We start from the raw sequence: 24765 nt of genomic DNA, 5'->3' as shown, positions 1-24765 counted from the left end.
AACTATTAGAAAACATTAGCAATGTTGGCCTAGTAACATGGTTAACATAGTTAGCATTGCTAATATAGGTAGCATTATTAGCATAATTGCTATAATTGCTAAACATTAGTTAAGTTAGCTAAGTAACATGTTTTTTGTCCTGTCTATGCACCACTTACTTTGTATATCACATTGCACTTTTCTGCTTTTTTTCACTTCTGGTTAGACACAAACTACATTTCTTGGACTCTGCACAATGACCATAAAGTTGAATCTAATCTAATGGTTAGCATCATTAACATATTTAACATAGGTAGCATAATTGCTAGCAAACATTTGCTAAGTTAGATAAGTAACATGGTTAACATTGCTAGCATTGTTAGCAAACATTAACTAAGTTAGCTAGGTAACATTGTTGACATATTTAACATTACTTGTTACCATTGTTAGCATAACTACTAGCGAACATTAGCTAAGTTATCTTTTTTAACACTACATTTTACATGATAGGTTTTGCATTTTCATGCACTGGTAACTCCTTGGAATTGTATTTCTAGTTATTATTCTTCCCACCAAATTTCTGCGTCTAATATAGCTTATACCATTTAACGTAGAAACTTTGTTCAAACTTTGTAACATAGCTTTTTTAAATGACACTTGAGGAAAGTATTTTTTGTTTTTGTAAACTTCATATCGGAACTCCCCCTATTACCGTCGGTCCCGTATTTCCGCCGTCTTGCGTGTATGTGTCACTTAATATCCATTTCTATACAAACCAAGACGGCGGACTCCTAAAGAAACGCAACCACCCACACCATAGGTGTAATCTAAATGATCTATGTACCAAAAATGACATTTCACCGTGACTCGAAGAGCTGTAAACAGTGTTGTAAGGCTGCGTGTACACAACCGCTTGGCGCTCCAGTGGAATTTTAATTTCATGACGAGAATTCTCGGTCTAACCGTTCATGTGCCGTTGAAACGGCATAAATAGGCGACCCATCAGGCCAGCATTATAACTCCGAGCGTGGGAAACAAAATCGGATATTTCAGGCAGTAAATGCTCCCGTTAAGAACCAAACCAGATTTTGTTCAAATCTACACACCTATGGCTACTGAAAAATGTAAGGTTCATTTAGCAAATGTTATTTTGAAGTGTTAAAAAATATCGTCGTTTTAGAATTTCTGAACAAAAGTGGTGATGATTGGGGGTGTTACGATACTTGAGATATTAACATAAATCAAGCTTATTTTTCCCCATAGACTTTGCATTGGCACTATGACATCACAATGGGCTAATTAAATTGATTTGCACCTGTATCAACTGCTTTCTGCTCAACTAGGCCAAATCTCTATGTGTCTGTCCATTCTACAAGAATATAAGGCACATTCCATCCAACTCTCTATCCCTTCATCCTCTTCAAACCATTCACTCATCCACCTATTAAACTATCTATAAACATCCATTCAACTTTCTGTCTATCAACATCCATTACACTATCTACATTCAACTTTTAAACTATATACTCTGTCTCAACTTTGCCACTTGTATCGTGGGGAGCCAATAACATCGGTGTATCTGATATAGGCGGGCCAGAGGCGAGCTAAACAGATGGCAATCATAGTTTTATCCAATCGCGTCGAAGTCCAGGATCAGTCAGTAAACGTTAGTGGTATTGTGTTATCAAATTGTGTGCAGTGAGATTTTCAAATGCATGCTTAGTGCTGCCCCTCGAGTTGAGCCATTACATTATTCGTGGCCAGACCCTTAATCTTTCTAGATTACCAGGGTCTGGAATCTCCAGGCTATCCTCTGCCCACAACTGTTTCAAAATAAATGTCCTCACTACAATAATTAACTATTAAATAATTCATCTATTTAAACTACTCAACTATTTAACTGTTCAGCCATTTCAACTGTCAGTTGTCATCAACTATGACTCCAGTCAACTGTTTCCTCTGCCCAAAGTTTTTTCCATATAAAAGTTTGTTTTGCATTTTATGTTGATATGTTTTGCATTTTCATGCACTGGTAATTTCCTCGAAATTACATTTTCTAGTTTGCATATATTGTTAGTGCAAGCTAATAAGCATAATTTGGGTCTCATCTTGTGATGGAGTGCCAATACCAATTCATTAATTTTCATTTATTATACAGGCAAGGATTAAAAGTAGCAATGCAGTTACAATTAAACAGGCCTTAAAACCTGTTCTGCAGCACCTGAAGGACAAAGATGACATCACAATACAGACATGTCACAGATTCCGGTTTTTAGCACTTTAAGGCCCTTTTCTGGTTTGTTTTGGATGAACTAGAGTGGTGGACACCGAAATTTTGACGATTGGTCCTGTCTCGACTTTTCTGACTCGTTTTGAATTGCCTTTGACTTCTCAGGGTGGCTGGCAATGGGCATAGTGTAGTAGGCTACTCAAACATGTCCTAAAACAACCCTTAATGTTCGTTTTCAAAACTGTGCAACTCACCGAGTGGTTAGTGGGGTTTGTTGATGTTCCAAAACAAGTAGCGTAGCGAAATACAGTTTCTGTCGTCTTTTATTTGCCATTTTGTAAAATCCCATTGATTTCTGTTGGAAGACTCATTGCACGTTGATATTACTGCGCCACCGTCTATGCTTCAGGCTCAAATATTGAGTGGATATATTTGATATATATATATATATATATATATATATATATATATATATATATATATATATATATATATATATATTTGATAAATTTGATACATTGCACCGATATATTTGATTTTAATAATCAACGAGCACCACTAACCACAATAGGAAACCTGCCGCTTGCTGCTGGCTAATGTGATCCTCGCCTAGGCTTTCACATTTGGATGCAGCATTTTACTAAATTTTTCTTTTTCAAAACTGCTCAAGCTCTGTCAGGTTGGAAGGGGATTGGGCGTGTACAGCCATTTTCAACTCCAGCCATAGATTTTCTATTACAGGATTGAGGTCTGAGCTTTGACTGGGTCACTCCAGAACATTCAATACCTTGGTGTCTTTAAACCATTTCTGTGTAGTTTTTGCTGTATGCTTTGGCTCATTGTCTTGCTGGAAAGATTGTCCTCCAGGATTGCCATATATTTTGCTGAATTAATTTTACTTTAACCTTTACAAGCCTTCCAAGGCCTGCTGTCAAGAAGTATCCCCACAGCATGATGCTGCTACCACCACCATGAATCAAATTAGGGATGGTGTTTTTTGGTGATAAGCAGTGTTTGGTGTCCGCCAAACATATCATTTAGTCTGATGGCCAAAAAGCAAAAAGCACATCCTCATGTCAGTTCATTCTTTTACAACAGTGTTTCTAGGGGTGCCCTCCAGCATTCTCAAGGGTGCTGCAGAAAGGTGGCTGAAAAAGCCTAAAAAGTATTTTTTTCGAGGAACGCCAACTTTCCATATTCCTTTTTCAAAACTGTACTTCTACTTTCACTCAAGTACATTTTTGAGCACGTAATCTAGTCTTTACTCTGCTACATTTTCAATTGTCTTTTGTTACGAGTACAAGTTTATTATCAGAGGAGAAAGTATCTCGAGGGAGAAAAGCGCACCCCTCCCTCAGTGCACAATGGCGTGGGAGAAAAACAACAGGGCTTCAGAATGCCCTGGATACAAATCCTGCAGATTGGTGGAAAATTAACACAACAAGATTCCCGAGGCTTGCTACATTGGTACGGCGCTATCTATGTGTAGACTACCCACAACCTCAGTCCCATCTGAGCAAGCATTTTTAGAGGCCGGACTGACAGTAAACTGATTGCGCACACACCTCACCCCAGAACATATAGATATGTTCATTTTTCTGAATAAGAGCATAGACTAACTGACCTGTAACTTTAGGAAGTCACTGGTTCAGGCAGTTGTTTAATGGTCAATTGGTTAATGGTTTAATGGGCTTTTTTTGTTAGCCTACAGGTGTCCATTTTTTTTCCAATTAGGCTAGCTGACGTTACATGTCGTGTTGCATAGCCAACCACTTGCCAATACATAACTTGCTGTGAATAAATTGCTATCCAATACAGTTTAAAGTGAAATGAAATGTTCCATCAGGTAGGCCTATCCAGCCTATTTCAATGTAGCCTGCAATATCTTCCGTTGCGCAGCCTTAAGCCATGTGCAATTGGCAGTAAATTAATTGCTGCGACTATGAAATACTGTTTAAAAAGTTGAATGTAAAAGACCACATCATGTTTTCATTACTCTTACTACTATTACTATTACTGTGTCCTGTTTATTTCTTTTTCAAGCTCATAAGCAACATGGGTGACATCCAGGTTTAATGCATAATCAATTATTGTTCATAAGTGAAAGTCGATTAAGAAAATTACTATACATTTGCAACCCTACTTGTGACCTGTTTGTTAAGGATGAAGAAAGTTTTTTTAGCACAGAAGAAGAGAGTAGTGATAGGATCTGATGATGCACTGTGTCAAAGGCTTTACAAAAATCAATAAATAGCTTGAGTGATGTGACCTTTGTTAAGAGAGTCACATATTTTTTCGGAGAATAGTAACAATGCAGACTTGGTTGATCGCTTGGCATGAAAATCAAGTTGAGTGTGACTAAGCCAGTTGTTGTTTTCAAGGTAAAAACTTAATTGATTACATACAGTTAAGAACAAAATTATTCATACCCCTGGCAAATATTGATTCAATGTTGATTTTCTCTTTATCAATATGTTTGTTCTAACTGAAAATTACACTACCACCTGTCAAAAGGTTGTAAGACAATGTGGTAGAAACATGGAATCAAAAAAAGAAGCATTTTCATCTTTTTTAACATTTTTATGAAAAATGACATGTCCAAATTATTCATACCCTTTTTAAATAATCAATGGAAACATCTTTATTTGCATTCACAGCTCTCAAAGTGGTTCTTATAATACCTACCAAACCTCTCCATGTCTCCACAATGATTCTAGATTGCACCTTTTTAACAGCAATCTGGGTTTTGAGCCAGGAGCGATTATTTGCCATCCCTTTTGCCTTGTGCTCACTTTTTTGACGGATTGAGGTCTGGACTATGGCTGGGCCACTCTAAAATGTTGGTATTGTTCTCTGTTAACCATTTCTTGTCTTGTTTAGCTGTATGTTTTGGATCATTGTGTGGTTTAATGGTCCAGGGGACCTGATGACAAGATGGCGGCGCGTACACACGCAGCGACCTCTCTCTGTCCCAACCGTACGGTGTTTTGTTCGTTTAAAAAGTGTTTGTCCGGAAGTTTTACGTGTTCGTCTTGTCTTACTACGTCGTACTACAAGTACAGCAGGCAGTTTTTAATCGACATCTGCAAAAGCAAGTTTTGCAGCGTTCTGGACTTTGCAACAGAGACGCTAAAGGAACTCGGACTACTCCGCCTGCAACAACAACCGGACTCGCCTGCTACTCCTCCCGAAAGAAAGCCGGAAGCGTAAAAGCGAGGAAGCAGAAGAGGGGCAAGCTGAGGCGCCCGGGCCAGGCTAGCGGCCAGCCCAACTCGCCCAGCCATACCATCCATTCTCCTGGCAAATGTAACGATCACTGGACAACAAAATGGATCACATACGACTGCTGAGATCAACGAACCGCACAGTAAGTAACTGCTGTGTGCTCGCGTCTTCACTGAGACTTGGTTAAATGACAACATTCCGGACTCTGCTGTACAACTGGAGCAGCTAGCATGCTATCGAGCAGACAGGGCCATTGTAAAGGGAGGTAAATCACGAGGAGGAGGAATCTGTGTTTACATCCGTGACTTAATGGTGCGGGACACTGTAGTAGTATGCAAACACTGCTCACCACTGGCAGAGTTTATGATCATAAAGTGCCGACCTTTTACCTGCCAAGGGAAATTACTGCGATTCTGCTAGTCGCAGTATACATCCCGCCTACCAACAACAACAGCGATAAGAACGCGGCTCTTAGTGAACTGTACCAGGCTGTCAGTGAACAACAGACGGCACACCCAGACGGTTTCACCATCTTCACTGGAGATTTTAACCATGCTGATCTAAAAACTGTACTTCCAAAGCTACACCAGCATGTTGATTTTCCAACAAGAGGAGATAACATCCTGGACCTGGCCTACACTACACACAAAGGAGCATACAAAGCCACCCCCCTCCCCCACATTGGACTTTCAGACCATATCACTGTTATGCTAATGCCCGCATACAGACAAAGGGTAAAAGCGAACAAACCGGTTCGTAAGCAGGTAAAAGTGTGGCCTGAGGGAGCCTCCGATGCTCTTCAAGACTGCTTTGACACAACAGACTGGGAAATGTTCAAGCAGGCAGCCACTTACAACAACCGGACAGACATAGAGGAGTATACAGACACTGTAACCTCTTACATCACCAAGTGCATCGATGATGTGACCCACACAAAAGACATCATCACTCGGGCTAACTGGAAGCCATGGCTGACAGGGGATGTCCTCAGGCTGCTGAGGGCCAGAGACAAAGCCTACAGAGCTGGGGATGAAGCTGGCATGAAAACAGCGAGAGCCAACCTGTCCCGTGGCATAAAAAAAAAAAAAAGGAATACACTCACAAGATAACCACCCACTTCAAAGACAGCAGGAACTCACAAAGCCTATGGCAGGGCATTCAGGCCCTCACGGACTACAAGCCCGCGCCACAGAGCTGTGAGAGCAACATCCCTCTGCTCAACAACCTGAACCGCTTCTTTGCTCGCTTTGAAGCACAAAACAGCACCTGCCCACAGAAGACCCATCCCCCTCTACATGAGCAGCCCCTGTGCCTCTCTGCCGACAGCGTGAAGAGGACACTTGCTGCTATCAACACCCGTAAGGCAACAGGTCCAGACAACATCCCAGGTCGTGCGCTGAAGGACTGCGCAGGGGAGCTTAAGGATGTCTTCACAGACATCTTTAACACTTCCCTGAAGCAAGCCATCGTCCCATCATGTTTCAAAGCTGCCACCATCATACCTGTACCGAAGAAAACTGCTCCATCCTGCTTCAATGACTACCGCCCTGTGGCACTGACACCCATCATCATGAAGTGCTTTGAGCGGCTTGTCATGTCACATATCAAAGCCATTCTCCCCCCCACCCTGGACCCCTTCCAGTTTGCATACCGAGCCAAGCGGTCTACAGAGGATGCAATCTGCTCTGCCCTCCACCCAGCCCTCACCCACCTGGAAAAAAGAGACTCATATGTGAGATTGCTGTTTATAGACTTCAGTTCTGCATTCAACACCATAATACCACAACAACTCATCTGCAAACTTGACAAACTAGGACTCAGTACCTACCTCTGCAACTGGCTACTGGACTACCTCTGTCAGAGGCCCCAAGTAGTACGTGTTGGCAACAATACCTCAAGCAGCATCACACTGAGCACAGGGGCCCCCCAAGGCTGCGTGCTCAGTCCGCTGCTCTTCACCCTGCTGACGCATGACTGCACTGCAACCTACAGCAACAATCACATAGTGAAATTTGCTGACGACACAACTCTGGTGGGTCTCATCACCAAGGGCTTACGAGACTCAATACAGGTTGGAGGTCCACCATCTGACCACGTGGTGCAGGGACAACAACCTCCTGCTGAACGCCAGCAAGACCAAAGAGATTGTTGTTGACTTCCGGAGAGGTCACACCCAACACCTGCCACTGACCATCGACGGTGCTGTGGTGGAGAGAGCGAGCAGCACCAAATTCCTGGGGGTGCACATCAGTGAAGACCTCTCCTGGACCACCAACACTGCATCACTGGCTTAAGAGAGCTCAGCGCCTGCCTTCCTTCCTAAAACTCAGGCGCAGCAAGTGCTCCACCAGCCATCATGACCACATTCTACCGAGGCACCATTGAGAGCATCCTCTCCAGCTGTATCGCTGTGTATGGAAGCTGCACTGAATACAACAGGAAAGCCCTGCAGCGCATAGTGAACACAGCTGGAAGGATCATTGGTGCTTCACTCCCCCCCTGAAGGACATTTACACCACCCACCTCACCCTTAAGGCTTACCAAAATTGTGAGTGATGCAAGTCACCCCGCCACAATCTGTTTGATCTACTGCCCTCTGGGAAGAGGTACAGAAGCCTGCCTCCCGCAAGACTACCAGACTCACTAACAGCTTCATACACCAAGCTGTAAGGATGCTGAACTCTCCCTCCTCTCCCCCCCTCCACCCTCAGCTACATAACATCCTGGACATTGGACCCACAATGGCCGCCTGCACTACTCCACCTGCACACTTGAACACTTGCACACTTGTACACTTTACAACTTGGTGTTGTTGTCCTGAAAACACAACACTTCTGCTGCTCTTACATAACTTGCACCACTATGCCACTTTCTTTATTACTTAGGTCAAACAGTATTTTATAGTATTTTACAGTATTTGCACTAGTATTTTATTGACTGTCTATGCACAATTTCAACAAAATTTTGCTGCTCTTATTTTTTCATTATTATTATATGTGCCCTCTTATTTACTTATTTACTTACTTTTTTTGTTTACTTGAATGTTATGTTTGTCTGTGGACTTAAAATTGGTCAAATATGTCTTGTCTTCACCGTGGGATAGTGAGAAACGTAATTTCGATCTCTTTGTATGTCTGGAACATGTGAAGAAATTGACAATAAAGCTGACTTTGACTTTGACTTTGACTTTGACAATACCGCCTACATGACAAGCATTCTGAGATAGGTTACTCTGGCCAATTCAACTACAGACACAGAGTTGTAAGGCATAACATCACTCAATCAGAGACAGTTTTTGGAAAACAGTCACACTGTTGCAAAATTTATATGGCAATGAATCATTCCACAAAATGGTGTTTGTCTTTATCATTAAGTTCCTAAATTAGGCTAAACATAGCTTGAACTCAAAGCTTTTGTTAGGCCTATGTCATTTTGATCTGTAAAAAAATGTCAAATGCAGTGATGCTTAAAGGGACACCAGGCAACATTTTTGTGTTAATTAATCATCTTCGTAAGTCGGTATATGGTTAAATGACTCATTACAGGGCGAATGAAGACTTTCTTGCCTGCCCCTACTGCCTGTAGGAAGAATATCCCGCTTGCAAGTTCAGTGTATGCTGAACCTTCAGTCTCACAAAGTCTCAGATATCGTGAGAAGCAGGATCATCATATTACATTCTGCATCCACAGCACAGAGGCAGGCTAACAAAACGCTAGCGATTGTTGCAAATGTGTGTGTATAGTGGCAGAGCTGGCGAAGAGGCAGCGAAAACCCTTGACGGAAGATGCAAAGAAAAGGAAAAGAGCTTCAGACCGAGCGAGGGCTTGCACACGTATCGACACATACAGATGCTAGGGGGAGTTTCGTAGAGAAAAAGCATCAGGCTTGCCTGGTGTCCCTTTAAATTATGCTTATTGCATGTTTATTATATGCTGAATATCGTCTCCAACTATTATTCTATTTTTAAAGAAGCCTTCCTGCAGGCATGTAATTGGGCTACAGGTTTTCTACAGGGATAGGCATGTTTTGAACAGGCAGTAGCAGTAGAAGCAGAAGTAGCTGTAGCAGCAGCAAACCTTTGGATTCAATCTATCTGGCCTTTTCTAAATGCCATATTTCACAAGGAAGCGTTGTTGTGTCTTAATTGTTTACTGCTTCTGACTGCCTAATCAGAGTGAATAACACAATATCTTGTTTTGTTCTGCAGATATTAGCAACTAAGTTTTAATCCAATCAAGTGCAAACAATGAATGAAACGCAAGGCCATTTCTTTGGTTCCATGTATATCTATAATTTTCTGCCACTTATACATTTTTTCCGGTTTTCTAGTTGAAACAACAGAGGTATTTCCAAATAAACTGGATGAAAAACCCCTCAAATTCAGTGTTCTACCCGCTCATGTTGGTTCTTCCAATATTCCTTCACAGTGAGCAAAGTATCTGTCAGGCAAGAGCCGCTGTCATGGTGTATGACGATGCCAATAAGAAGTGGGTTCCTGCTGGTGGTTCCACAGGCTTCAGCAGAGTTCACATCTACCACCACACAGGAAACAATGCCTTCCGTGTGGTAGGCCGCAAAATACAGGACCATCAGGTGAGTAGGAGATGAATTGGGACAGGATTGATTATCAGCCGACTATCTCTACACCAGATGTATTTTTTGAAAAGCATCCATGTTACATATTCCATATTAGTACATTGTGTTATTTTTTTATTAGTACATTGTGTTATCAGTTATCTAAACCTGACAATATGACAATATATGTTTTTTTATGTTCAATTCCCTCATTCATTAATTCTGTTATGGTCCTTCCCTCATTGATTCATTTTGTTATGGTCCTTTCCTCCATTATAAATATATAAAGGAACGCCACCTATTACAGCCCGTCCCCTATTTCCGCTCTCTTACGTGTACTGTATGTGTCGCTTAATATTAATTTCTATACAAACCAAGACGGCGGATTCCTAAAGAAATGCAAGCACCCACACCATAAGTGTATCTAAATGACATTTTACCGTGACTCGAAGAGCTGTAAACAGTGTTGCAAGGCTGCGTGTAGATAGCCGCTTTTAGCTCCAGTGGAATTTTGATTTGCAATGAGAATTCTCGGTCTAACTGTTCTTGTGCTGTGTGAAAGGGTGGAAATATGCACCCACCAGCCCAGCACTAAACTCTGAGTGTGGTAAACAAAATTGGATATTTCAGGCAGTAAAAGCCCTGGTAAGAACCAAACCAGATTTTTTTTCAAATATACACACCTATGGCTACTGAAAGGGGCGGTAGATGGTGCTTTTACGATACCCCCTTTAGATTAGATTAGGTTGGAGTTAATCTGAGTACCCAGAAGCTCGCATCATGCTGAACGAACTTCTGGGCCAAAACCTTCACAACCGGAAAACAGCTTGTTACATCGAGATGCATAGTATCTCTATTGCAGCACATCTAACTACGTTATGCTACTCCATTAATTGGGAACGCATTTGAGCGTCACAAGAGGGTGAGAGCGCGGCAGGTTCCAGCTGGCTTGTCATTGTTGATAATTGATATCTCCTTTTTATAAGAAACTTTTAAAAGAAAATCGCGATTGTAACAGTAGTTCCTGTCAGTTCCCACTACTGACCATTTATAAACTGTGAGAAGGCACAGCCATAAACACAGCACTAGCCATAGTCTATATTTGAGTGGAGCTGGCAAAGAGTCTTAAAGAGTCTTAAAGTGCAGTGCACCATTTATAAATGAATTAAACAGCAAATGAACAGAATGAACAACAAATGAACAGTATTTCTTAAGAAGTTAATTTTCTACAACAAAATTACTTTGTCATTTAAATGATACAAAACGTTATATAAACAGAATATATATACCCAATGTGGCCCTTGATTCAAAAAGTTTGGACACCCCTGCTCTAGGCTTTGTAATTTGCGTTTGGTTTGCAGTAGTCGTCTAATATTTTGTCACATTGGACTGGGCTGATTGAGTCTTCCTCTACCATTACCAACAAGGTCCTGCTGATCGCTGTGAACTCAAAAAATGTGGTAGGTGGATACAGGCCCTTAAAGAACTTGGAATTTACTTATAATTATACTACTGCTTGGTTGCTTTCCCTATTGTGATGCGCTCTTTGTAACATCAATTATTTTTCAGATAATTGCACACCTACAAAGTAGTTTCAATCGCATTACGATTGTATATCAATTTGCCAAACTCCTTGAGAAGTTTAAATGAACGGTCATGTTGCAACAAAGCTACAAATTAGCGATCTGACAGACATCAGAGCATGGCAACATTGTAATATACGACTGGGGTGGCATTTAGCTCAGTTGCACTGCAGTAAGCTAAGTAAAACAGCAATTTTACAAAGCTAAGGTTCAACAGAATCCTGGCATATGCCCACTTGACAACGAGAGAGATGGAACTAACGACTGGCCTTCGGCCATAGCAACCATCCATTTAGAACTAGTAGCAGCAGTTTGTCCTGCAAGTTCAGAAATGAGTTGATATGTGACGGAAAGAAATAGTTCTACAAATAAAACAGTTTTTGGGATTAAAAAGTGGAAATTATAGCAGCAAATTAACACAATGCAAGAGGCAACAGTGGTATAAATTGGAAAAATAATGCATATTCGAAGTGTAACGGCCACTCTGTTGCACCACGTGGCTGCATTACCACCTCTAACATGCATTACTTTTTTGATAATCAAACACCGTGTCGTCCATTATCCCTGATATCAATAACTATAGCAGTATGCAAATTATGCTACCCATACATCAGAAGACTGAAAATATTTGGAAAATACATTTGAAAGACTACAGTCTCACACCCTCTCACATCTAAAGACAAGCCAGAGACTAATCTCAGACTATGCTTTTGGAAAGACTGGTAATCTAAGAGGGTAACTATTTACAAGACTGCAACTAGGTTCCTTTCAATTGTTTCCCATTGTGCACCAGATATCAACAGGAACCTGACTAGCCTTGTATAAATGACCCAGCCTGCTCCTCAAGTCCTATTTTGGTGCTTGTGCAGTGCACCATGGTTTCATGTGTTATGTGTATAACAACATCAAATTAGATATAATGTATCCAATATGCTTCATATGCATGCAGGTGAAGGTTAAGATGTATAAGTATTTTTGGGCAGGTCATTGGGCTATATAGGTGGTCTGTCAGGTGGAATACTAATAATTTATTAGAAACTAAATCACAAATAATGTTGTACAGCTGTACCCATTTTTTCCTTTCCTGTTTGGTGCTGAATAGAGCTCATATATTGGTTTTTATATTGTTCACGTCACTACTTGCATGCATGAGCCAAGACTAAAAGACTTTATTAATGATTATTGTGATTAATACAAACACTTTTGATATTGATATTGTCACATCAGGAATAGAAAGATCTGCCTCGGACTGATTTTAAAATGTTTGGATTACCACCTTGAATCCTTGGCCTCCCACTGTGAAATGGCTTGAAAATTGTATGGTGTAAATTAAGCCTACATTGCACATTAATGTACCAATGATGGTTACTGTTTTTTTAATTTTTTTATTACTTTCACACTATTACCTTATAAACTGAACAATCCAAACCATTTTCAAAGCATAAACATACTTGGAAGTATGTTCTCATTTAGGAAAAGCACTGCTACTTGGGATTTGCAGAAGTAACACCGGAGCTTTTCAGGTGCTGCATGCAAATCACTCCGCCCAAGTAGCAAAGTAGCAGTGCTTTGCCTGAATGTGAACATGGTTCCATCACTACTATATCACTACTATCCATAATCATGTAATGTTATTCTTATTCAGCACCATGTTCATTTAATTGATTTTCTATATCACTCATGCAGACCTTGAACAACTATTACTACAAAACACTTGTTATTGCAAACACTAAACAGAACAACTGTTTCTTAGGAACTGAAGTTCACATAGGTTTTGCTCTCTCAACTGTTTACACTTAATTTTGAATTGGTTGCCGGATGTTGCCACTGAACTGTGTCCGCTCATTACCATTAAGTTGACAAAGCTTCAACTTTCTGTTTGACACTCAAAACGCTCAAAAACAGCTCTAATCGCATCACATCTTTTTTTTTTAGTTGTTTAATAGTTGTGATGGCTTAGGCAAAATGGCAGCTAAAATAGCATGCTGTAATGCTGTAACAAAATAAAAGATAGAATAACAGTAATGTTATCAATCACTCGGTTGCTTGCTGTTGTCTCTGAATAAGCTAACAAACCGAGAAAAAGCTGAAAAAAGCAGATACAAACCATGGGAATTTGGGCTGTGTCCCAACCACAACAGCAGGGTGCTTTCAATCAAGATTGCAGGCATGGGAAAGCAGGGACACTTTACTGGATTTATGGCAGGTATATGGGGTTGTCTCACAACAGTTGGACTGACACAAACGGCAATCCACTACTTCTGACAGGTGTAGATCTGGCCCACAGTTAGATACCGTATGTGAGCTACAGATGGACCTAAATGTGATTGCTATCTGGGTGCAGATTAGATTTTTTGTGTTTGATAAATTGTTAAAAATAGATAATGTAAAACATCACACATTTCTGGTCGGATGTGGAAATATAATGATGCCTGTTTTCCAGTCATTTTCCTTTTTCCAATTTTTGTTTCAAAGTCGGAAATCTGATGAAAGAAAAGTATTAGGTTACATCTGCAAATGGGGCGCAATGCTCCCTCCAAAATGACTTTAAAGCCACTCACACCACCCTGCAGCCACACACACACCCAAACACTCCTCCCTTACCCTGGCCGACAAGGTAATATTACAGATTTAATACAAATTAAATAGGGGCAGCCGTGGCCTACTGGTTAGCACTTCGGATCTGTAACCGGAGGGTTGCCGGTTCGAACCCCGACCAGTAGGCACGCTGAAGTACCCTTGAGCAAGGCACCTAACCCCTCACTGCTCCCCGAGTGCCGCTGTTGTTGCAGGCAGCTCACTGCTCCGGGTTAGTGTGTGCTTCACCTCACTACCTTTTGATACACTCAGTCAGGCATCCTCTCTAAGATGCGAAGAATTTGCAGACTTCTTCAAAAACAAAGTCATTTCTATAAGGGAGGCTATTGGTAACACAAGTAATATGTTTGATAGTACACCCAAACACAGCCCCCCAAAATTAAGGTCCTTTAGCACTATTACTCAATCTGAGCTTGGTAAAATTATAACTCAAACCGGCTCCTCAACATGTGTTTTAGATCCAATCCCTACTATATTCCTCAAAAAAGTATATGATGGCTTAGCTCCCTTTTTTCTCAAGGTAATAAATACCTCATTAGAAACAGGTATATTTCCAACTGCTTTTAAAACCGCTGTTGTGAAACCTTTACTTAAAAAGTCAAATCTTGACCATACCAATCTGAGCAACTACAGGCCTATATCAAATCTATCGTTTTTTGAGCAAAGTACTTGAAAAAAGTTGTTTGTAATCAGTTAAATACCTTCCTCAACGAAAAACAGTATCCTTGAAAAATTCCAATCAGGTTTTAGATCAAATCACAGCACAGAAACGGCTCTAGTAAAAATAGTCAATGATCTCAGACTAGCTACCGACTCAAACAAAGTCTCAATCCTTATTCTTCTGGATTTGAGTGCGGCATTTGACACCATTGATCATAGCATCCTAATTCACCGCCTTGCGAAGTGGGTGGGTCTCTCTGATAATGCTCTAAACTGGTTTCAAACCTACATTACTGGCAGAGATTTTTTATATCAGTCTAGGAGATCATGTATCTGAAAAACATGACTTGCCTTTTGGTGTGGCCCAGGGGAGCTGCCTTGGTCCCCTGCTATTTTCTCTATATATGCTTCCATTGGGAAACGTCATAAGTCAGCATAATGTAAACTTCCACAGCTACGCAGATGATACCCAATTGTATCTTTCTGTGGAGCCAACTAACCCAGATGGCCTTTGCTCCCTCACTGCATGCCTAACCTCCATTAATCAGTGGATGAGCAAAAACTTTTTGAAACTAAATGATGACAAAACAGAGGTACTTCTGGTTGGACCAAAACTAAAGCGAGATATTATTCTTAGTAATCTGGGGAACTTGGCACACCAGGTCAAACCAAAAGTAACAAGCCTCGGTGTCATCTTAGATGCAGAGTTAAGTTTTAAGCCCCATATCAGTAAAGTTACTCAGACAGCCTATTTCCACTTGAGAAACATTGCCAGAGTGCGGCCCTTTTTAACTCAACAAGATGCAGAAAAACTAATTCACGCCTTTATCACGAGCAGGTTAGACTACTGCAATGCACTTTTCACTGGTCTTCCCAAAAAACATCTAAAGAAATTGGCACTCATACAGAACTCTGCAGCTAGACTTTTAACTACAGTAAGACTAAGAAGAGAGAACACATCACCCCTGTGTTGGCTGAACTGCACTGGCTCCCTATTTCCTATAGAATTGATTTTAAGGTTAATTACTTACAAAGCTCTGAATGGCATAGCACCTTCATATATCTCTGAGCTTTTAATATCTTATCAACCACAAAGGAAACTTAGATCATCCAATTCTAATCTTTTAATCGTACCCAAAGTGCTCCACAAACAAAGTGGAGAAGCTGCGTTTATCCATTATGCCCCCAAACTATGGAACACCCTGCCTCTGTACATCAAGCAGGCGAGTTCAGTAAATATTTTTAAAAAAGATCTGAAAACATACCTGTACAGGAAAGCTTTTAGTTAACTCATCTTATCCTGTAGACTACATTTTCAGATTATTCTACATCTGCTACTATTGGAGGGCGCAGCCAGCCAGAAGCAGATGGGCTCCCCCTATTAAGTCAGGTTCTGCTCAAGGTTTCTTCCTGGAATATGGGAGTTTTTCCCTTGCCACAGTTGCCATATGGCGTGCTTGTGGGGGGTAAGAGGGTTAAGGCTGCCAGTCTTATGACGTCATTTTCTATATTTTTGACATGTTGCTGAGTATATCATAAACAGCAAAGAAAAGTGATTGATAATGACTGACTGACTATTATTGTGTTACATGCTTCAAATGTAAAGCACTTTGAGCTGCATTCTGTGTATGAAAGGTGCTATACAAATAAAGCTTTATTATTATTATTATTATTATTATTATTATTATTATTACTGTGTGTTCACTGTGTGCTGTTTGTGTTTCACTAATTCACGGATTGGGATAAATGCAGAGACCAAATAATTTCCCTCACAGGATCAAAAGAGTATGTATACTCATATCTTATCATATTTTATATATATATATATGGACTTTGACCTTTCTGTTTCTAATGCATGTCTTGTCCTGTTTGAGTGGCTGTGTGCATCTGGAAATAGCCAGTCTGCACATAGTATAAACATAATTGCAATAACATGATCTGGCTAATGCACTTTATGTAGACCTATTCTATTTTCTTTAATGTGAAGGCCTACTAGTGAAAAACAGGCTGTGTCACTATAGTGCTTCCCAAAGTTGAAAATGTACCATGTGTCTCTTTGCATATGAAAAATCATGCCAAGAGTACAGAACCATGTTGGCAAGCTAAAATAACTTATTTGTCTGTCTGATCCTGAATAGGTCATCCAAACTGAAACTAACTACACCGGGGTCTCATAGGCAAAGACAAAACTGTTTTACACGTAGTAATTTATTTTCACTATTGACTGACAGGGGGTTACAATCCAAAACATAAAAAACATAAAATCCAAAAAACTCCCCGATGTGCAGCAGAGGCTTTTATCCCGCTTATCACCCGGTTGCCACTATAGGCAATAATCTTTCCTTTATAGCATGCAAAGAAAACAAGCGGTTCCGTTTAAAAAGAAGCCGACTTGTTCAGTTTGTTGTACAACTTTCTTTGGCCCGAACAGTGATAGCGGTGGACAGTGCTTCCAGGCTCAACTGTCATCCTTCTATGGTTGTTATAGTTACCATTCATAAGCATTCACATGGAACAGTGATTCAACTTTTTTACCAGATCTACTTCATACAGTGGGCAGTGCTTTGACTTGGCCAATTTCACTTGCGGTCCGCGCGTGGGATCACGCGGTATCACACGACTTTAATTTGTATTTTTCCAGTGAGACGCTGCAACAACCCAAACAACCGGTAGATGGCTCAAGTGAGCAGGGTGTCTCGTAAAAAGAAATGGAGCCTGGAAAACCCTACACAGACTTCACTACAGACTTTAGCAGACTGGTTTAGAAATAATTTAATAGCCAGAAATATATGGAGTTACATTTGTTCCACTTTTATGAGTGAGCAATAGCACAATTTGAGCACAGAAAAATATTTTGAGCGAGCACACAAATGATATTTTGAGGAAAAAGGAAACTCGAGCACAAAAAAACTTGTAGTTGAGCAAACAGGAATCTATGTTTGCCTGTTTGCTAATATCAATATGTGCAACATCAGCCCCCTTTCTTTCAGTTTCACTGTACGTGCTCACATAAACTGTTCCTCCACTAGCTCAGGAGATCTCTGTCGCGCTCGCTCAACTTCGTCTGTATGCTCACTCAAAACTGTCGACAACGTTACGTTTGATCCACAATTCATCAACCAATCAGAAAATTCAGGGGCTGAAGTCCAATTCTCATTGGCTGCTGAAGTCCACAACGCCTAGCGTCATTTACTAGTGTCAGTCGTTACCGTGGCTGAAATGCCCCCAAGGGGGAAAATATTAGTTTCAATTGCATGTAATCTTGAGTACAGAAAACACCTATAAAAATATTAAATCTTTTAGCAAACATCAATAAACGGCACAAACACGTTTGAACTGAGAGTTATCTGTGTGTCAACGAGGTTAAGGGTAACATTAAGTTCCCTCATTTTGCTAATTCCAGTTAAATGACCAGAACTGTCTCGAGTGTACTCATTGTAGAACTGCTTTCAATGGCCGGACTGTGTAGCTCGGTTTAGCAAGCTAAGCCTTTTGCCGTAACACCACATACTCATAAGTTGCATCTTAATTTATTCTCACATGAATGCACATTCCCTACAATGTCTGTGGGAATAGTTTTAACAAGTAATGTGTACCAGTTGGTTATGTTACACTGACGATACAGTTAGCAACCTAATGGTGCTACCTATGTTACACTGACGATTAACCAGTTAGCAACCTAATGATGCTACCATTGTATATAGCTTCCATAGAAATTTGTCGTCAACATTGGGCAATCGAGGGTGAATTAGGTTGTTGGCATACACTGGGCAGTTAAGTAAACACAATTCCTTTAAATTATTGTGTTCAGAAACAAGCAGAACTCCACCTGAATGTAAAACAAATGTATAAAGTCTAAATGCTAGTGAGTTCGCCGACTTTTATCGTTTGATCGTTTGATGTTAGCATGCTTTCCCCCTCATGGGGGACGGTAACCTTTTCCGAACGTCTTAACCGACTGTATGGGTGTGTTCCAAACGGGAGACAGCTACTGCCTCCCTCCCTACATAGAGAGCTGTCTCACTAGACATAACTTTGGATTAAATGCATCTTTTAAAAATGAACGTAGCACTCTAGAATCTTTGGTTAACACTACGGTATGACGTTAGCAAAGGCCTGACGTTAAACTAAATTAGCTTACGTAAGCTAGCAGGCTAACGGTATAAATTAGTTTTACGGCCGGCAGATATATCAGACCAGACGCTATTAATGGTTACAACAATGGCATAATCAGATAGTAAATTGTTTATTACAGTGCATGAAAATGTACTGTACTGTTCTTCCTAGGCAACTTCTTCTTCTTCTTCTTATTATTCCGCTTACCACTTTTTCCGTACGCTATTTCTCTTGAACAGTTTAACTTAGAAACTTCATTCAAACTTTGTTACGTAGGTCTTCAAACAGATCGGGTTGGTATGACTTTTCAACTTTGAAACTTTTATACTTTTTAAACTATTAAAGAAAAACTTTTTAAAAATCCCCATAGACTTAACATTGCCGATAGTGACATCATAATACGGCCGTTAAGCAATTAGAATCCTATGGCAGGTGTTCAGGCCACCTGCAGCCTCAGGCTTTAAGCATACAATCTGGGTCAATTAAGACTACACATCCTATTCAACCGTTTCCTCTGCCCAAAACGGTTTCAAAATAAAAGTCCTCACTACAATAATCCACTGTTAAACAATGTAACCCATTAAACTATTGAACTTTTTACATTCAACTTTTAAACGGTCTACTTTTAAACTATCATTAAACTATCTATCTATTAAACGAGCTGTCTATCAACAACTTTTAACTTGTCATCAACTATGTCAACACTTTTCATCAACTATGACTCCTACCCACTGTAGCTAGTTAGCATGGTTAGCAAAGTTAGCATGTTAGCATTGCTAACATTCTTAACATTTTTAACAAAACTGCTAAAAATGATTAGCTAGGTTAGGTAAGTCACATGGTTAACATAGTTAGCATACTAGCATGTTAGCATGCTAGTTAGTATTTTTAGCAAAACTGCTAAAAATGATTAGCTCGGTTAGCTAAGTAACATGGTTAGCATAGTTAGCATGTTAGCATGCTAGTTAGCATAGTTAGCATAACTACTAAAATGATAAGCTTGGTTAGCTAAGTCACATGGTTAACATAGTTAGCATGTTAACATTGCTAGCATAGTTAGCATGTTTAGCAAAACTGCTAGAAAATGTTAGTTAAGTTAGCTAAGTAGCATGGTTAGCATGTTAGCATTGCTAGCACTGCTATAAAACATTAGCTAAGTAGCATGGTTAGCAGAATTAAAAATCTTAGCATAACTGCTAGTAAACATTAGAGCCATTCCAACTTTCAGTTATCGTCAAATATCTACCTATACACAGCCATTAAATTATTTGAATATCAACATTCATTCAACTTCCAGTCTGTCAACAACTTTTAAACTATTTACCTTCAACTTTTAAACGGTCTACTTTTAAACTATCATTAAACTATCTATTAAACTAGCTGTCTATCAACAACTTTTAAACTATCTACTGTCTATCAACAACTTTTAAACTATCTTCATTCAGCTTTTAAACAGTCTACTTTTAAACTATCAACTTTTATTAAGCTATGCAACCACCATGTCTATCTTAGCATCACCGTAGTAACCATCTCTGTATTATCTGTTTTAACTATACATGATATTTTACATCACAACTTTAGCATTTTCATGCACTGGTAATTCCTTGGAATTGCATTTCTAGTTTCTAATCTGTAATCTGCAAATCTAAGCAAAATAAGATCACACAAATTACATTTTAAACAGATTCAGCAGCCATTACCGATGTCATCCGCCATGTTTGTTTACCTTTCACAGCTGTTTCAGACGTTGCCGCAAGGGATTATGGGTAGGAGGCAGCATGAAGTGTGCATCGATGCTGCCTTCAAAAATGACCGTTATTTGGGAATTCTAAGATATCTTAAAAGGCAGCAGAATTTGTTTTTTCGGTTTCGAACCGCACTTGCTGCCTTGCTCCCCAGTTAGATATCTTAAAAGGCAGCAACTTTACCCGTTTCGAACACACCCTATGTATCGGGAAAGAAGGAACATTGGAGAACGCCACATGAAAATACATCTTTGGTAAGTATTTATCATATGGGTATTGTTGGATTTACAACACGGTTACAATGTCTACTTAACTTTATGCGTTGAAACTAAGACCAACCTTTCCCGATTTCCACTGACACTAGTAAATGACGCTAGGCGTGGGCTTCAGCAGCCAATGAGAATTGGACTTCAGCCCCTGAATTTTCTGTATGGTTGATGAATTGTGGAACAAACGCAACGTTGTCGACAGTTTTGAGCAAGCACACAGACGAAGTTGAGCGAGCGTGACCGAGATCTCCTGAGCTAGCGGAGGAACAGTTTATGTGAGCACGTACAGTGAAACTGAAAGAAGGGGGGCTGATGTTGCACATACATATTGATATTAGCAAACAGGCAAAGACATTTGTGGAGCACAACATAGATTCCTGTTTGCTCAACTATAATTTTTTTTGTGCTCGAGTTTCATTTTTCCTCAAAATATAATTTGTGTGCTCGCTCAAAATATTTTTCTGCGCTCAAATTGTGCTATTGCTCGCTCATAAAAGTGGAACAAATGTAACTCCATAGAAATATGCCTGCCCTGCCCTAATAAAGAAATATTTGGTTGCGAATGAATGTAGCCGTAGAAGATACACAGGATAAATGAAACATTCTGGTTTTCTCCGAGTGCAACGATGATAGACAGACATCATTTGGACAAAATATAGAGCATATTAACCTCTGTTGCTCAGCCAAATACCTTCCTGTTACGTCCTGTTATCACGGAGTTACAGGCGATAAACGATTTTTGATGGTCACAAGTTTACTTCATCAGCGGTTTATTTTTTTGATTATAAACGAGTGTTTTTCATTTAAAGGTTTGACTTCGTGCTTATTCAGTAGAGCATTTAGTGCTCTTCCCAATCCCAGACGTTCACATAGCATGATTGTTTGTAGGGCCTAATGGATGCAACCGCGAGATAGGCTACGCGTTTGACGGCAATGAGTTGTTAACAGACATACCAAGACATATAGCCAAGCAGCAATCTAGGGACTGTTCGTTATTTATTTGAAAGGGCCACCGGAGGAATTTTGAGTGCTTCAGTCAAAAGTTGCATGACCCTCCCTTGCCTGCTAGAAATTGTTCAATGACCCTCCGACAGAATTGTTAAAAAAGACATGACCCTCCCCTGCCAATTGTCGCTGTCTTCCGCCCGCGCTGTTTTGCGCCACAGCCACACACTGTGATAATAACGTTCTTAAATCAATCTTTCCCGTGAGCTTGCATGCTACCAGTCCTTCCTTTTCAAATGTGTTGTGCCTGTTTGCACAATTTCACAAATAATCATATGTGATTAATAATATGACAAATAATCCCTGTGCACGGGGACCGAAACAATGCATGCCAACTTTTTCCGTGTTTCTCACATATTTTAACTTCCCCCCGCTGTTTTTAATGGTTTTAATGTTTGGTTTTAATGTTTTCCCGTAGAATAATCCATACTTTAATACTCTCATAACAGCCCTGCCATCGGACCTGTCTCTGTGTTGCCCTGTTGCTACCCCTTGCCCTTCCAACGAAACAGATGTCTTCAAATCATCGTTTTCCTTGCTTGAAGGCGAACTTAGAGTGATGTTAACCTAAGTTTAACGGCGTGATTGTCGTGAGAGCACGATTCATTGGCGCTTGCATGGTCGGCCTTATGTCTACGTGCGCACCTGAGGCTACTCGGCTACTAGAGAAAGAATTTCCCCTGTTTGTATGTTCACTCCAAGTTGGCCTACCATAACTTACCAACTCTGCACTATAGACCCTAACTGTATATTTTTCTGTGAAATAAGCAAATGTATTTGTTCAACTTTATGAAGCAGAATTACGCACTAGGCTACTTGGAACATAACACATTTGACCAAGGACAGATGTATGTTAAAGTGACAAAATATTAACTTTCAGTGTTTTACGATGTCTTTGTCATGGGAAAGTTTTTTCCCCCATGCATTTATTTATTCTATGCTACGATCAGTGACTGCCGTGAGAGCAGCGGGTTCTGTGTTTCGTTCATGTCAGTTACTGACGCGAGAGAAGCGGGGTCTGTGTTGTGTTGCGTTGCGTTAATTTATTTTCAATTGGGCATGCCGTGCCGTGTCGTCCACAGCTCAGTTCTGACAAAGCCAAAATTACCTCTTTTTGAAACAATGAGTGCGCGCGTTTGTATGGTTATATTGCTTGACATGGGGGGATCCCAAGCAGCTTTCAGCCATAAGGCTACTTTGAGAACATTTCCTAATTCACCCGACACTAATATTCAAAATGTTGAAAACTATTTCGGCATAGCCTATAAGCAATTTAATTTAATGTAATGTTAGTTGTAAACAAACGGGCTACTTGGTGAGGCATTTGAGGCAGGCCTGTTGAAGAATTTTATATAAAGCCTGCGCTAACAGTAATCCTCCTGCCCCTGATACCACAGCTGTGGATAGTGTGGAATGTTCAAGTAATAACACAATCCAATGTGTGTCTCAATTGTCCCCCGCTGACCACCTCACACATTTCTCTAGATTTTTGCAGCGACCTTACATGACACAATGCCATAAAATGCCAGTTTTTAGGACACAGAATAATGTTTGTAATGATACCAGTTAGGCCTACGTTCAACAGTAACATAAGTGTAATGAGCTATTCATTGTCGTAGGTACATGGTGAAGTGAAATTCTTACTTTGGAAAACAAACATTTGCCGATATCATTGGATAGGGAATAGGCCTACTTGTTTATTTTTTACGTAGCCTACAATGGCCAGTTCAGACAAAGCCGAAATTACTCATTTTGACACATTTGTATGGTTATATTGCTTGACTTAAATCCGCTACCACACCCCACAGTGATGGGCCTAGTGGTCTTAGGCGTTCAGTGTGGGGTTCAAGTAGTTTTATTGTCATGTACTTATAAAATTAATTATAAGTAATGAAATTCTTAAGCTCAAGAGCCAGCTCAACTTAAAAGAGTAAAATTGAAAAGCAGTAATTAGGAAGGTGTATTTTGTGTGTATGTGTGTGTGTGGGGAGGGGGTATGTTGTGTGTCTGGGTGGGGGGTTCTGAGGTTTGAGGTTGATTAGCTATGTGGAAGAGCATTACAGTTCAGCATCCTGGTAGCTAGTGGAAAGAAGCTATCTCTGTATCTGCTCGTAGAAGTCTGCATACTCTTGTACCTTCTACCAGATGGTAGGAGGGTGAAGACACTGTGGCTGGGATGACTGGGATCAGCGAGGATTCGCTTGGTCTTCCTCCTGCAGCGCTGGCTGTAAAGGTCCTGGATAGTTGGTAACTCAGTCCTTGTGATGCGTTGCACTGACCTGACCACCCTTTGCCGAGCTTTGCGATCATGAGCGGTGCTGTTTCCATACCATGCTGTAATGTTGCCGGTCAGGATGCTCTCAATGGTACAGCAGTAGAAGTTGGTCAGTATTTCACCGTCCATACCAAACTTCCTCAGCCGCCGAAGAAAGAAGAGTCGCTGTCTTGCTGACTTTGTGACCATACCTATATGGTGTGACCAGCTCAGATCCTCACTGATGTTAATTCCAAGGAATCTGAAGCAGCTGACTCTCTTTACTGCTGTGCCTCTAATATAGATGGGTGCGTGCTCTTCCTGCTGTCTCCTGTAGTCCACAATCAACTCCTTGGTTTTGCTGATGTTGAGCAGCAAGTTGTTGTCTTGGCACCAGGATGTCAGGGTTGCCACCTCTGCTCTGTAAGCAGACTCTTCATCACTCGTGATACAGCCGATTATGGTGGTGTCATCAGCATACTTAATGATGGTGTTTGAGGTGTGAGTTGCCATACAGTCATGAGT

At 40.4% G+C, this 24765-nt stretch overlaps 1 protein-coding gene across 6 annotated transcripts in view; it reads left to right on the top strand.

Moving 5' to 3' along the window:
* enah (ENAH actin regulator) overlaps window positions 1–24765 on the top strand; it is a 237346-nt gene that overhangs the window by 63336 nt on the left and 149245 nt on the right. For all 6 annotated transcript variants that reach the window (XM_048249978.1, XM_048249976.1, XM_048249977.1 and 3 more), the window contains one exon: window positions 9863–10028. In XM_048249978.1, the coding sequence (XP_048105935.1) occupies window positions 9863–10028 (166 nt within the window). The remainder of the gene's footprint in view (window positions 1–9862; window positions 10029–24765) is intronic.

Source organism: Alosa alosa, chromosome 8 (assembly GCF_017589495.1).
Source record: "Alosa alosa isolate M-15738 ecotype Scorff River chromosome 8, AALO_Geno_1.1, whole genome shotgun sequence".
In the NCBI taxonomy this organism is placed as follows: domain Eukaryota; kingdom Metazoa; phylum Chordata; class Actinopteri; order Clupeiformes; family Clupeidae; genus Alosa; species Alosa alosa.
Note: the sequence above shows the minus strand (reverse complement) of the source record. Positions and strands in the feature narration are given on the sequence as shown.